Below are 16168 nucleotides of genomic sequence, written 5' to 3'. Positions count from 1 at the left end.
GCCCTCTCTCTTTCAAATAAATAAATAAAATCTTTTTAAAAAATTAAAAAAAAAAAGAAAGAAACACGTATTCTCAGGCCCCACCTCAGACCCCCTGAATCAGGAATCTGGCGATGGGGTGTGGCCATCTGGATTTTAATAAACTCTTAAGGGAACTCTGCTTCTTCAAGTTTGAGAGCCACCATTCCAAAGATATGCCTTAAATGGCCACAAATCTGAGATGAGAGAAAGAGAGAGTTAATTATTTGCAGGGTCGTTGGCACATATGAACCATACGTAACGCCTGTACATTTTTCCTTAAGTCAGTCGGATCCATTCCATACCCTCTACCCACCTTTTAGGAAATCTGGGTTTCTGTTCATGGCCTCAAAAGTTTTGTGACATTGAGCTGCTTGCTGAGTTCATAGAACTACAAATGTGTAATGTGTGTAATGGTTTGTCCAGTAATGTCATCTGGTAGGTGTCTAATTCATGTGGCATAAATGTTGCCAGTGTTCTAGCTTTGATTTGTATTTTGGGGATTGACTGTATTTCCTCTTATAAAAAAAAGTCCTACCATTTACTAGCAGAGAACAGATTATTACTCAGGCCTGGTCAGCAGATGGGTGTCTGTGAAAGCCCATCTGCAAGGACCTTGTGTGGCTGAGAGCACGGGAGGGGCTCTTGGGATCTGGTTATCTTACCTCCAGCATCATTTTCTCTACCTTTAATGTGCCATGTGTGCTGTTTTATGTTCATTACTTTTCTTTAGAGTAGAATTCAGCCTAAGTCTGATCCCATCAAGGCATGAGAAGTCAGGATAATGGTCACTAAAAGGGCCTTATCACAAAAAAACTTGGCCAGTCAAATGGTTCCATTTCACAGACCACAATGAGCTTCACAAGTCCTAAGTGTGTTTACTTTACCCTTTGCATCTCCACTAGTGATCCCCAAACTATGGAAAATGTTGGAAATGACTCCTAGCCAGTAGCTTTTCAACCTAAAGCAGTAAAGGCAAAAAAATCCTCTTCCATGTATTTACCATGTGAAATAAAAAACAGCAGTCTTAAAATATTCCTTTACAAGGTGGTGGAAGAAGCTGCCTGGGAGGAGTCTTTCTGCACTCTATAGGTCGTTGGGTGCTTGTGTGTCGTGAGGCTCTTTGAGCCATGTTTGTTTCTTTCTCACTGCCTTTTATATCTGTTGATATACTATTCGACATAAACCACAGTTGTGGCATGTGGCATAGGAAGCATATATGCATTTATAATTCTCTGTGCAAACTGACTTGTTAGACTAAATGATTCATTGTTTGACTCTCTTAACCTAGGCTGCCAAACTGTGACTGTGGGTGAGAAGATATAATATCTACATCTACTAGACTAACGTTTGTTATAGTTTCTCAACATGCATGATAGAGCATTGATTTCCATTATGAAAGGTTGCATTTTACACGACTATTGATCTACAGTTGTGTATAAATCAGCCTTCCCTAAGAAATGCTCCTTCTTTATGACCAACACAAATTTTAAAATTAATATCTGGAGCCTTCAAGACTGTTTGGTTACCACAGTCATTTTTTAAAGCCAGATAAAGAAGTCAGGAATGGTTACTAATGTCAGTGTTATGTTCTGTTACAATTAGAATTGTCCCATGTACTGTGAGTGGGGATAGTGTGTAACACACACTGATTGTCACTGCTTCGCTCTCTAGCCTTGGAAAAAGTGCCAAGTGTTTGTAGAACCTATGAGAGACAAGTAGTCAGGTCTTTAAATACATGTTCTTTCTAACTGTTTTAACCATGGCATCTGGTTCCCCCCTGCCTTCCTTGCTCTAACCACCCCCCTACACCCCTCAACACCTGGTAGTTATTGCTGGGTACTCCCCTAAGTGAAATATTCCTGCCTTCTTGGTGATCTCCTCTGGACCAAACTAGTCAGTTTGATGAACCATTCCAGAAACACAGATTTGGAGAGAATGATTTGCTTTTGTTCCTCAATTGCTAATGATTCTGACGTCATAGAAGTCTGAGCCAGCAGAGTGGGAAGCCTCTAGCAAGTTAAGAACTCCTTAAAGCCCGTTGAATAGAGCCATGTTTGGTGTGGCCAAAGTCCTGCTTGTGCCCCTGACCAAACCATGGCAATCTGTCTCTTTAATCTCATCTGTAGAATAGGATACCTGCCCCATAACCTACTCTAAAAGCTAATGTGAAGACTTCCAAATTCCTGCTCATAAAATGAAGCATTTTAAAAGAAAAAAGAACAAGACCATTACTATCATCGTTATTGATTTTTGTTATATCACGGATTAAGTGTTCAAAGACCTTCATTTGGAAGAAAGGCTTTTTACTAGGTAGAGGACCAAGTCACTATTTTAAACAATTAACTACTAAAATATGATTCATGTCATTGGGGGTACTTGATAAAAAAGTTTGTTCATCATTGCCTTTGGGAAAACATATTTTAGGATAAAAACGATTAATTAATAAGTAATTTTATCTTATATGATGAGCCATCATGAGACTATCATTTTTTTTTCCAGGTGCAACTAATTAATTGTCTCTCAAATACGGTTTCCCAATTCTGCTCTCAAACTCATGCTGAAAAATTGAGTCAGCTTTATATTGTTTGGATTACAATATGTAAAAACCTCTTTATTTTATTCTGCCTGTATTCAGAATAAAAGCAAGATGTTTATTAATTTTTCTGCATTTAAAACTTTGATCAAATTACCAATCTGTTGTAAATCAGTTGTGGTTAGGAAGCACGGGTACATTTGTGTAAAGTGCAGTTTTCTGACTGGAAACCATTCCAAATATATGAAATTAATTATAGATTTGAGTCTCTTCTTTTGTTATATTTTTAGCTAGAGTATATGACGCCAAACTTTGTTTTCTCTCTGTGGCACCGATGTTACAAATCTTCCAATGAAAGTGGACAAAAGAGAAAAAACTTTTTTAAGGCCTTTGTACTGCTTTGCAAATTTTCTGATTTGGTGTATTTATGTAGAACCATGGGCAACACTTCATGCAAAGACAGCCATGGCTCTTGCCCTCCCTGCCCAGTCGATCCTGAAATAAATCTGCAGAAAAGCCTATTTTTGTGCTTTAAGTGTTCGCTTAGCTGTACCGAAGTCACAGATTCTAGATGCTGTAACTCCTTCAGTAGTTCATTTGCTACTTGGCCCCATGCAAGTCGATTAATGGTTTTGGCCTTTTGTGAAGTTTGTACAGTAATTGTGGGAAACCTTAGCTAGTTCTTCATCCCAGGACCCAAAGGATGGTTATAGTTGGTGGGGATATCAGTGGCCAGAGTCTTGCCTTGGCTTTGCCTCTGCAGAAATCGTGTGTATCAATCACCTGAGAGACTGGTCTCTGATCATTGAATCCATCCCAACTAATTTAATTAATGTAATTCATTCTAATTCAGCTTGTTTTCAAGTTTAATTCAACCTAACTAAACATGCTTTCAGACTAGAAACACAATTGATTTACTCATTATAAGAAATACAACAGCTGAATAGACTAGAATTTGCTCATGTCCTGTGAGTGCATTTTCCCAGTAGGGAAATCTATTGTGAAACTAAATGCAGATGGATGTTCCTTCATGTATATAAGAATCAGAACAAAGGAATTGAGTGGCATTATGACTTCAGTGAAGTCTGGAAGAAACCAACAAATTCAAGTTACTGAAGGGGCTGTCTGCCAAACTAGCCAGAAACTTTGGAATCATTCTGGGAAGTTTTTAAAGCTTTAAGTTCAAGGATCCCCATGACACATCCTACTTTATGCAAGTCTTGGTTAAGTCAAGCAAAGATTTTAACAATAAAGCTGCATTAAAGAATGTACATCTTCTGAATTGTATATAGACTTACTTTTTTCCCCATTTTATTACAAAAATTTCCAAACATGCAGAAAAATAAAGGGACTGTACAGTGAGCATCCATCCCTATGTCTACCACTCAGATCTACCATTGACATGTTATTACATACCCATATCTGTCTGTCTTTCCATCCTTCCACCCGTCTCTCAATCTCAATCTCTTATTTTGATGCATTTACAAGTAATTACAGACATTAATACACTGGGTTTTTTTAACTTTTTACTTTGAAATTTTAAAAAATTCACAAAAGCAAATATAACAACATAATGAAATCCCATGATTTATAACCACGATCCACCAATTGTCAACATTTTTTTAGTCTTGTGTTATCTCTTTTTCTCCCCCACACTTTTTTCTTGAGTCATTTAAAACAGATAACATATTTCATTTACAAATACAAATACTTACCTAACAGATAAGCATTTAATACATTACTGTTTAACAAGATTCATTATCTAATACCTATTCTTTGCCAGTTCGCCTTGATTGTCTCAAAGTCTTTTTACATTTTATTTGTTTGAAAAAGGATCCAAATGATGTTACCCATAAACTGGTGGTTTAATCCAGATACAAGATTATACTCCATTATATGTTTTAAAAAAAAAAAGAAGAAGAAGAAGATAGCAGGAGGGGAAGAATGAAGGGGGGCAAATCGGAGGGGGAGACGAACCATGAGAGACTATGGACTCTGAAAAACAAACAGGGTTCTAGAGGGGAGGAGGATGGGGGGATTGGTTAGCCCGGTGATGGGTATTAAGGAGGGCACATACTGCATGGAGCACTGGGTGTTATACGCAAACAATGAATCATGGATCACTGCATCAAAAACTAATGATGTAATGTGTGGTGATTAACATAACGTAATAAAAAAAAAAAAAAAAGATTATACTCCAGACCAGTTATTTTGGCAAGACAACATCGTGGTACTGGTCCTTCTGTTACACGTCCACAGGCAGCACGGGATGGCTGGTTGTCCCACTTTTAGTGGTGCTAAGACTGATCTGTAGGTTCAAGCATTGGCACACTGATGCCTTTAGTATGACGTTTACCACTATGTAATTTTCACAAAATTACCATTTCCTGGATGCATTCATTAATTCGGACTTACAGAATGGTGACTAATTCATTCATTTGTTGTGCATTTATTAGTTGGAAGAACTTTGCCCATCAACTTCTTGGTAATCCTGAAATGCATTTTTTTGACCACAAAGGTGGGATAAATGATTCTGTCCCTTTACTTACCAATTATCAGAATGAGTTGTTGCCCTAGCAGCCTCCAAAGGTTTGTTGGCTGGTTGGTTTATATTATTAATTATGGTAAAACACACACAGCAAAAGTTACCATCTTAACCATTTTTTTAAAGATTTTATTTATTTGAGAGCAAGAGAGAGAGAAAGAGCATGAGTGGGGGGAGGGGCAGAGGGAGAGGCAGACCCCCCCCCCACCCCCCACCCCCCCCAGTTGAGCAGGGAGCTCTGTGCAGGGCTTGATCCCAGGATGCTGGGATCATGACCTGAGCTGAAGGCAGATGCTTAACTGAGCCACCCAGGCGCCCCCCGTCTTAACCATTTTCAAGTGTTCAGTAGCATTGAGGATATTCATGTTGTTGGGCACCAGATCCCCAGAACTTTTTCATCTTACAAAACTGAAACTCTACACCCATTAATCAACTCTCCATTTCTCTCTCCCTCCAAGTCCCTGGCAAGCACCATTCTGCTCTGTTTCTATGAATTTGACCATTTTAGGTACCTTATGTAAATCGAATCATCCAGTATTTGCCTTTTTGTAACTAGCTTATTTAACTTAGCATAATGTCCTTAAGATTTATGCATGTTGCAGCATGTGGCAAGACTTGCTTCCTTTTTTAAGGCTGAATCCAAAGGTTTTTATTCTTTTAAAAGCTTCCTTACTTTTTTTGTTATTTATTTTTTAAATGAACTCATGATTTTCATGTATCTGCTGTGTGTCAGTCCATTGTGGTCATTATTCTTTTTGGTGTTCAAAATGTCTCATCTTGGGGCAGTGGGATCCCCTTCATGATAGCCTCTGAGGCCTTTAGACACGACTCAGTAGTCTCTGAGAGCTTCCTCTGTGATACCAAGGTGTTCCACGCTCATCTTGTCTGTCTCCTACCCCAGAGGTATACTACATGCCATGGTCTGGGCATATAATTTAGGCTCACTTTTGAACTCTTTCCTAATATTATCTTAATGCTTTTTAATTACAAGTAGACCATAGTAAGAGTATAACAAGGATGAACAAGTATAACAAGGATAACAAAGAGTAAACAAGGATAAGAGTTGTTGAGAATAAAATGTGATCAGTTTCTTTTAACCACACGTAAGAGGAGCCTGACCATCTATGCTGTGATTTGAAACCATGGCTACGTATTAGAACCACTCTGTGAGCCTTAAAAAAATCCTAACGGCCAGGCCACACCCCAGTCCAGTTTTATTAGATCCTTTAGGAGTGGCACCAGACACCTAGGTTTTGCAAATCTCCCCAGGTGGTTCCAGTAGGCAATCAAAGTTGAGAATGCTCATTTAGCAAGTGCACTCATAACCAAAATAAATTAAAAAAAAAAAAAAAAAAGATACCTGGACTCTGGAAATTACCTTACTCCCGAATATACTAGGTTCCAGACTTTTCTGGATAAACTGTCCTTTGTTAACTTGATTGTGGCACCTCTAAAAATGAAGGAATCTCCTAGGTAACACAGTACACTTTTTGTTTGCACTTCAGGCAGTCTTTAATGTGTCTCCCCTTTCTGTTTTATAGATCTGAACAAGCACCAGCAGCAGCGTTATTGAGGGCACACTTGGATCAGCATGTTGCCACGTTGCAAGAACATGATAATTCTATCAAAGAAGAGGTAGCTAAGCCATCTGAAGTTTTCCCAGTCAAAAACATGAACCAGACAACAAGGGTCAGTAATATTTATTTTTTAAAAAATAAGTTTCAAGTTTATGCAAATGATTATTTGAGGAAATAGTGACATTCTTTACAATGGTTAAAATATTTTTTTTTTTTTAAGATTTTATTTATTTATTTGAGAGAGAGAGAATGAGAGACAGAGAGCATGAGAGGGAGGAGGGTCAGAGGGAGAAGCAGACTCCCTGCCGAGCAGGGAGCCCGATGCGGGACTCGATCCCGGGACTCCAGGATCATGACCTGAGCCGAAGGCAGTCGCTTAACCAACTGAGCCACCCAGGCCTCCCTACAATGGTTAAAATATTTGAAAAAAAATGTTACATAGTAAGTGAGGTTTTGTGATTTGTTTGCACTTCAGGCCTTTTGCACAGAGTTTTGTGTAGAAATCTCAACTCCCTCCATACAGTTAATTCAGATCCTAGAGGTAACCTATTTAAACATAACAATCACAACATTTTTTAAGGAACTTAGAAGCATCTTGTAGCATTCTGGTTTTCTTTCTCCACTCCATATAAAAACACTGAAAAGTCATAAATGTTAATTCAGCAAATATGTATTGATCCACCTCTGTACGCAGGTATTAGCCCAGATCCATTGGAGAGAAAGAAAGAAAGAAAAACATGGCATCTCCTTCTGGGGAATGGCATAGTGGAATGTGTGCAATAAGAAAATAGCAAAGGATATGGGCCTTCAGAAGAAGGAGCCAAGCCATTTGGAGATAGAATGAGGGCAGACTTTACAGGGGAGGGAGTAGAAAGATGTGAGGTGACCCTTAAAAGAGAGACAGAATTTTGACAGGCTAAGAGTGCAGGGGGTGCATCAGGCAGGCGATGGCAGGGGCAACAGGGAAGGGCTGTTGGGAGCCAAAGAACAGACCCCGGAAGTAGAGCTGAGCTCCGGTCCTCCTGGCTGGAGGGTGGGCTCCAGGCTGGGGGTGGTGGGCGAGAAGGTCCAGGGTGTCATGGGCCCTGTGCGCAGCATCTGTCCAGCCCAAGTAGGGAGTTTGTGTTTGGTTTAGCAGACCCGGAAAGCCCTGAGAGCTTTTTAAGCAAGGAGGCACCCGAGGGAGAGTGTGAAGATGCTGAACAGATGGAGCAGATCCTTAAGGAGAGCAAGGGAGGACCCAGAAGGCCAGGTCTAGAGCGTGCCTAGTAGAGTCTTCATGATTCTCTTGAAGGCCATCTATTCAGAGAGATGGCGCTTCTTCTAAGTTTAATGTCTTGTCAGTGTGTCTTATTTCAAAGTGTGTTTTCTCATCTTTATCAGTAATGTAGGGTTTTCTGGCTTTGATCCTTTTTAAGTTTGTATTTGTATCATGTTCAAAGTTCAAGGATTTGACATGTGCCCCTCCTGGAGGCAAGCCTTGCCACCTCAGCACCGAAGTCACACACAACTGTCACTGTGTGGTCAAGTCTCTGCCATCACTCCCTTCCCCAAGCCTTTCAGAGCACCTTCAGTGCTTCCCAAGCCCCCCTTCCTTGCCTCTTTAATTAAAAAGAGGAGAAAGATTTTTTTAACATTTCAAACATATACACATAGAATGATGTAATGAACAATCCCATGCCTGCCCAAGTTCATGTGTGTTGTTACCATTGCACCAGATTTGTTTCAGACTTCACCTTCTGCTTCCTTCTCCCCCCAACCCTGCCATCACCCTACCCCTCCTCACCCTCCTCTTACCTGCTTCCTTCAGAAATCACCTAGTGCAGTTATAGATACAGCCCCCATGTGCCTCTCACGGGTCCGGTTTCTCTTTTCACAGATAACCTGGAATGTATCCTTCTCACACACATTTGCATTTTACTGCATTTTATGTGATTCAATAAATAAAGAACGATATTCTTTAGGAAAAACAGAACCTGTGTTTCTTAGGTCCATTCCATATCTGTTGATAAATGTAGTTCTTAAGAAGGATTTTGTTCTCAGGTTTTGTTGTCCATTTTATTCAGTACTATTTTATAACAACATTGTTTCCCATTCATTCCATTCACTGCAAGTACTTCGCATCTCAGCCACATCAAGGGTGAAAGATCTACTGCCCTTTCCTATCTAATCATCTTGTTATTTAAGTTGTTTATAGTAGAACATATATTCCAAGTTCCAGATTACCAATTCACTCATAATTTTTCAAATAATAACTCCAGTATTAATGGGAAGAGGGCTGCCTGATTAAGAATTTAGGAATCAAATTATATTCTGCCTCCCCTAGTAGGCTTTTTGTTCCTTTTTAAATCATCATGATTTCATCTTCGTAACAATCATAAAAGCTACCAACAAATTAATGACGAAGTCTGTCCTTAAAAGTAGAAGTAAGTGGGCAGTTTCTGTTAGTTTAGGACTGAAGAAATGCACAGCCCTAAAGAACCGTGTTACCAAAATGACACAAGCAAGACAATGCTTTTGTGGGTTCTAGAACTGCTTTGGTTTACACAATCATCCTGTCACAATGAGCAAAATCAAGTGTCTTTGAGTTATTTCTCTGCATTGAAACAATATAGGGGCGCCTGTGTAGCTCAGTCAGTTAAGCGTCTGCCTTCGGCTCAGGTCATGATCCGAGCCCCACATCAGGCTCCCTGCTTAGCAGGAAGCCTGCTTCTCCCTCTCCCTCCCCCTGCTTGTGATCCCTCTCTCGCTGTCTCTCTCTGTCAAATAAATAAATAAAATCTTTAAAAAAAAAAAAAAGAAAGAAACAATATATATATTTAGTAAATAGTATGGGTTAAATATTTCTCCATAGATAAAAATCATAAAACTAAGGGTTTTCAAAATTTAAGAAAGCTCTACTAGAAATTACTTGGTGAAGAATCTAACGAAGCTCAGAAATATTTACTTTGATCTCTTGGGTAAATGGCTAATCAAACAGCCACATGTAAATGATGTTTACCTGTGGGTCCCTTTGCTGTCAGCTGGAGTCAATCCCGTCTCTTGAGTAAATACATCATTAAAGCCGCCGAAACTCGGATTATGTCCCCTTGAGACCAGATAAGATCCACAGCACCTGCATAACCTATTAGGTAATTACATAATTGAGCTGCATGCTTTTAAATCAGAAAAATTTGTAATTACTTTATGTGGAAAAAAAAATGAGTTGGGTGCCTCATTAAAACACTAAGTGCCTTAATACTCCTTTTCTCCTACGTGATGTCTCTTTCTGCCCGGGAGAACTTCTCCAGGCAAAGCAGAGTGGCTTGCTGGTGTCACCCACAGAGTAGGTCAGTCCTGTCCCTCACCACACATACACTGCCAGAGAGACATGTGATTGGTCACAGAAATCCCTTCACCTCTCCCTAAATGATGGACTGGTTTTTTGATCTTATCTCTTGAATACTCATTTGCTGGCTCATATGAATACTTTCCCATTTCTTTTAATTGCTACATAGATAAAAATCCCCTTTCCTTCTCCTTTCCCCTTCCCCTCCTATAACTTAGATATAACTTAAGAGCATTTTGCTTTAAGCTGTGAAAAATTACTTCTGGTGTGCAAGAGGAAGGTTCTTGAGGAAGGTCAGTTAAACTTGTGTATTAGGAAAAAATGTCACCTGCTGTCTACAGCCATAATTCTCTTGCTTTTTTGTATCTGCATTAATAGCACTGATTTAGGTATATAGAAGAGAATTTAGTTTTACTAAATGCTTTCACGTTCACTTTCTGTTTATATTTGTACCACCCATCACAGAAATCGGACTCTTTTGTGGGTAGCATGTCTTAAAAAAAGAAAAAAACCTCCAAATTTGGAATATTAAGGTAAACAAAAAGAATAAAAGAAAATTGTCTATTGGCATTGCAGAGTGTAGTTTTTAGTATTTAATATACTGACAAACATGGGCTGTACTTTTGTGTACAAAGCTGCTTTTTTTCCCCACTTGTCACAAGTGGGCTTCCCTTCATATCATCCCATGTTCTTCTCCATCATTTCAAATGGCTGTACGGAGACCCTCGTATGGATATCCAGTCTCTTTAAACACACTCCTGTTGTTGAAGTTTGTTTTTAATTGTTCCTCTAGTAAAAAAAATTTCAGAGAACATCTGGGCTATTCAATTTTTACAGCTGTCCACGCTGTTTCCTTACGATGAATTTCTAGATGTGGAATTATCAGGCCAGAAGGTACGTACGTGCATCTCTCAACGCTGTAGCTATGCACCAGTATATCTCACTCTGGAAGGGTCATCAGTTATGAGGAACGAATGAAAATATCATTTCCTTGAGCTTTTAATAAAACTGGATACTATTGACTTTTTTTTTTGAACACCAAGATTGAGAAGTACAAATGACATCCAATTTTTTTTATTCATTTGACCTTTATATTACAATTGAGGTCAAATTTTCCCCTGCCTATTTGTTAGCCATTTGTATTTCTTCTTTAGTAATTTGCAGGTTCATGTTCTTTGCTCATTTTTCTATTAGGTAAGTAATTTTTTTCTTATTGACTTGTAAGAATTTTTTTTTTCTAGAAATTGGTACAATTTGTTACAATATTTTGAGCAGTTTGATTTTCTCCTCTCATTTCTTAAAATGGTGTTTTGGACATAATGTCTTTTCCAGTAATACGTTCATCTATCTATCTATGCATGTGAATATCACAATTGATTGTTTCTGGGTATAAAGTAAGAGATGATTCTTGGGGTTCTAGACTTAGCAGGATCCATATTTAAACTGAACTTTGAGAAAAATTCTAGTAGATTGAACGAATAACTCCAGGTGTCCTGCTGATTATAATTCATGGGAGCTGAAATGTGGAGATATCACCATCAGTCATTCTGCAGTGTGTGCCTTGGCATTGAATTTCCCTTTCTCCTGGCTCCGGGGAAGGCAGAAAAGTGAGAGACTAGTTTGTTGGTATTGACTTAAACATCAGACTGCTGAGAGCAGTGAGACAGTCTCCATCCCCCTCCTGGGCTCAAAATGTATGAAATCAAAGAGAGCCTTTATTAGCTAACAGATAAGTTGAAACCCAAGCATAGTCCATTCATAAGCACCATCAGGAGGCCGGTAGGAAAAGTTGTTGTCTGGTGGCATTTGTCACATACGAGAGCTCCAATTTGCAGAGCTCATTCAGTCCCAGCGTGAGCTGTGTAAAGCAGCTTGTTCACTCTTCTCTGGGCTTTTGTTCCTGTGCAGGTATGGGTTAGTGTTGTAGCCTCGGGCCGCAAGCTCCTTCAAGTTGGGGGCTTCCTTAAAAATCCATCTTTCTAAAAGGTCTGCTAACAATACAGCTTGGGAATGTATTACAGATGTTTCTCCCGACTCTACCAAAGTTGTTTTTGACTTAAAACTTTCTGATTATTCCTTGTCTGAGGCTGACGTTTCTTTCTGCCCTGCTTATCATTATTCCCTGCTTGTTAGGGCCTTATATTGTGGATTCTTTTACGGATGACCCACTGGGCACATCTGCTGCTCTCTGTTGGCTCCATGGTCCAGTAAAGCCAAGCCAGCCATTCTCATGTAGTAATTGGACCTTCTACCAAAATCCTTACAGATAGAAAAAACTCATCTTTGAGAAATTATCTATAGAATTATCTTAGAAGATGAGTCCTTTTATCAATGTCCCTATCAAAAAAGTACGAGAAATCCTAGAGATAGGAGTATTGAGTAGTGAAGATCATTTATCTTCATTTATGAAATATACGAAATAAAGACCTGCAGTATGCTCACCACTCTACTTACCTCACCCCAGTAAAAAAAAAAAAGGGTGGGGGGTGCTCAGCGTAGAACTGGTGGCAGGGCTGGTATCAGTATCAAGCATAGAAAGACTTATTAGACATTTGCAGTATTATTATAGCATTTTATTTTGAGGCCCAGTTGGAACCCAGCTAAAGCAAAAGAGGGTCTCGTATGAAAAGGGATGCACAGAGCAGTGAGATAAATTGTGTGTCATCATTGAGGGCCTAATGAGAAGTAATCTGAGTCACTGGCAACCCCAGTTTCCGTTGTCTGCAAATTCTGCAGCACAAAGTGCAGGAAGCTGCAACAGTTCTTAAACAATTTTATTCTTAAGATATGTGTGGAGACAGAGGCCATTGTAATGAAGTCATGCCAAGAAATTATTAGTTACAGCTATTGCATAAGATGTGGAAGAAATACATCTTTGAGGGTCTTCCAGATGTTTGGATTATTTTAACTATCAGAAAAAGAAAACTACAGCTTTCATTACAGAATCTGGGCCAGTTCTTTTTGTTCATATTCTAAAATGCTTTTCACATAGCCAGGATTATTGGGCACACAGAATTGGAGCTTAACTCTCTGTGGGAAGAGACTAGATCAGGATGGGTAGAGATCTAGAAATGAGACATGCCAGGATGGTCCAGAGACCATACTGACAGTTGAGAGATGGCAGTTCAAGGACGTGGTCCTACTCTTCATACCTCTTCCTGGACAGATTCTGGAAGCAGTTGCAGTGCAGTGGTCCATGTAGGCAGCTGGGATTGGGGCACTCTGACAGCCAGGGACAGGAACCAGCCCTGGCCTGAGCTTCAGAGGCAGGACTTTATACCCGAACCCTAGTCTGCAGGGATACTGTGCAGATCATCCCAATATAGAGTTACCGCAATTGGAATAAGATCCAGGACTAATTTAAACAAATGAAGGAAAAGCACCTGGTTACTAGAAGTGAACCACAGACAGGTCTTGGCTGCAAGTCTAACTTGATGCCAGGTCCCTTGGCCAAGGAAACTAGAACTCCTTAAATCCCCTCTAATCAGTTGCTGCAGCGCCTAGGATGGGCATGAGTCCAAGAGGCCAGCCGGTCCTAGGGAGGGCAGAAGGCAAGAGCCTTGCAAGGATGTCAAGGCCCACGGCAGTGACCTCAAAGTATGTTCCAGGCCAAACTCAACAAGGCTAGATCTTCCATATTCTGCCTCAGTGAGGCAGATATGTCAGGACATCTTCACCTTCTTTTGTATTAATCACAAGGAAAGATTATTGTCTTCCCTCTTCTTCCCCAGATAATTATGGTGTTACCCCTTTGTGCTTAGACTAAAGATGACCCGTGAGGCTTTGTCCCTGTCCCACTCTTCATATTAACTTGTAGAATCTCATGTTTGTTTCCAACAGGTTGGGTTGGACCCTGCCCTGTATTTATTCCTGTCATCAGATACCAGTGATAGGTCAGCACCACCACCTAGGTTTTCTCTGCCAAAAGCCTGGGCAAATCACCACTTACAAGTAGGAAGTGAACGAGAAACGTACACTCTGGAAGGAGGTTATGTCATCATTGGTTATCTCTTGTTACCAGTATATTTGTATTTCTCAGGAGGAGATGGACCTGGAAATGAATAGACACGAGTATTAACTTGTCCTGTTAATTGCCACTTGTTCTCTACCTCTCAAGTTGGCCATGATGAAATCTGTGCCCACCTGCCTGCCCACGAGACATGAGGTGATAATGGGTAAAGACAGTTCAGGGCTCTTTGAAAACAGATAGGCAGTGTGGCAGGCCAGTTTCCTAAGCTCCCAGAAGACTGAGGGGCAAAGTGCGGAGTGTCTTTATCCTTGATTGAAGATTATGATTTAGAATAAGGTTAGTTCTCTTTTTGCTTTCGTGTATCCTCCTCAGCCACAAAGTTTTTCTGCAATCTTCTCATTTGAGGAAGTTCACAGGTCATATCTAGAAGGATGGGGATACCTCAAAGTCACATCCTTCCAGATCTCTCATTCCAAATCAACTGTCTTCATGCCTGAAAAACAGATTCATGCAATGAAAGATAAATCTTGGATAAACCAGCCCAGATTAATGGAGGTGGTCACATCTCATATACATACTTCATGAGTCAGAGAACACTTCTGCATTCCATAAGTCCTCAAAGAAGGTATCACAAGTGCGAGTTGTCGTAAAGAAATTATGCTGGAAAATAATCAGATGTTGTCTCATCCTGAAGACATTTTAATTTCAGTTAAATGTCAGGAAGCAAATTAAATCCCAAGTAAAGCTTAACCTAAAATTACATTTGAAGGCTGGATTTTTGAGACCAAGGGTAATGTGGTTAGAGTTTGTTTTTATTTCTTTGTGCTTTCTTTTAAACACTGTAGGCAATAGCATTATTGAAAAAAGCCCTTACAGAAGAGTGTGACGATAGGTCAGCTATTCACAGTAATGAATCATCTTGCAGCTTGCCGTCTATTCTGAATGACAATAGTGGAATAAAGGAAGCCAGACCCGCTCCGTGGCTCAACAATGTTCGTACAAAGGAACAAGGTAACTATTGCTATAAATTCTGTCCACAGAAAACATGCATTCAGAATCAACACAACACCCTCTTTCTTAAGGTATACCTATAAAATTAAGCTGATTAGAGAATACTTCTGATTTTAATATGCATGATATTTTCTCTGTTTTATACCACCTTTTAGGAAATATATATGTTTTCATTTAGTTTAACAGGAATGGAAGACCTAATCATAGGTCTGCTGTTATGCTGAATTTCCAGTAAGTTTTTTTTTAAGATTTTATTTATTTATTTGAAAGAGAGAGAGAGCACAAGCAGGGGGAGGGGCAGAGGGAGAGGGAGAAGCAGACTGCCTGCTGAGCAGGGAGCCCAATGAAGGGCTGGATCCCAGGACACAGGGCTCCATCCCAGGACCCCGAGATCATGACCCGAAGGCAGGCACTTAACTGACTGAGCCACCCAGGCACCCCTCCAATAAGTTTTTATAAGTAATGAAATGTTAGCAAAATGAATCTCTTGGCAGTAGATCATTTTGATCATGTCACAAGGATGAAGGTGATTCCATTACAATGATTCCATAAAATACTGCGAAGTTTTTGATATCACTTAATAAAATTTACTCATAATTTGTAAACATTCTTTTTAATTGTAATGGAACCTTATAAAAGTTTCAACAGATGACTAAGAATCAATGAGTTTATGCCCCCCAAATTTAACAGCCAATTTTTAGTATCCGGAAATTGTGATTATTTTAGTAGTACTGTTAAGGCATGCCAGGAAGCTGCTGTAATGGCATTTCTAAGACAGCCAGGAGTTGCTCAGGATATATGCAGAAGTCAATATATATGCGCAGGATTTGGAGCTCACTTGTTTTTTTTTTTGTTTTTTTTTGTTTTTGTTGTTTTTTTTTTTTTTTTTAATATTTTATTTATTTATTTGACAGAGAGACACAGCGAGAGAGGGAACACAAGCAGGGGGAGTGGGAGAGGGAGAAGCAGGCTTCCTGCTGAGCAGGGAGCCCGATGCGGGGCTCGATCCCAGGACCCTGGGATCATGACCTGAGCCGAAGGCAGATGCTTAACGACTGAGCCACCCAGGCGCCTCCTGGAGCTCACTTGTTTTAAGCCCTATTTGAATTTGATAGATGTTGGACTATACTATTTTGCTTGAAGGCAACATAGAGATACCTTAGATTTAGAACACGTTTCCTTT

At 39.7% G+C, this 16168-nt stretch overlaps 1 protein-coding gene across 1 annotated transcript in view; it reads left to right on the top strand.

Moving 5' to 3' along the window:
* The window catches only part of KIZ (kizuna centrosomal protein), a 130687-nt gene that overhangs the window by 84478 nt on the left and 30041 nt on the right, over positions 1–16168 (top strand). Inside the window, exons 7-8 of the mRNA XM_078056857.1 lie at positions 6641–6788; positions 14820–14985. Of these exons, the coding sequence (XP_077912983.1) occupies positions 6641–6788; positions 14820–14985 (314 nt within the window). The remainder of the gene's footprint in view (positions 1–6640; positions 6789–14819; positions 14986–16168) is intronic.

Source organism: Halichoerus grypus, chromosome 10 (genome assembly GCF_964656455.1).
Source record: "Halichoerus grypus chromosome 10, mHalGry1.hap1.1, whole genome shotgun sequence".
NCBI lineage: Eukaryota > Metazoa > Chordata > Mammalia > Carnivora > Phocidae > Halichoerus > Halichoerus grypus.
Note: the sequence above shows the minus strand (reverse complement) of the source record. Positions and strands in the feature narration are given on the sequence as shown.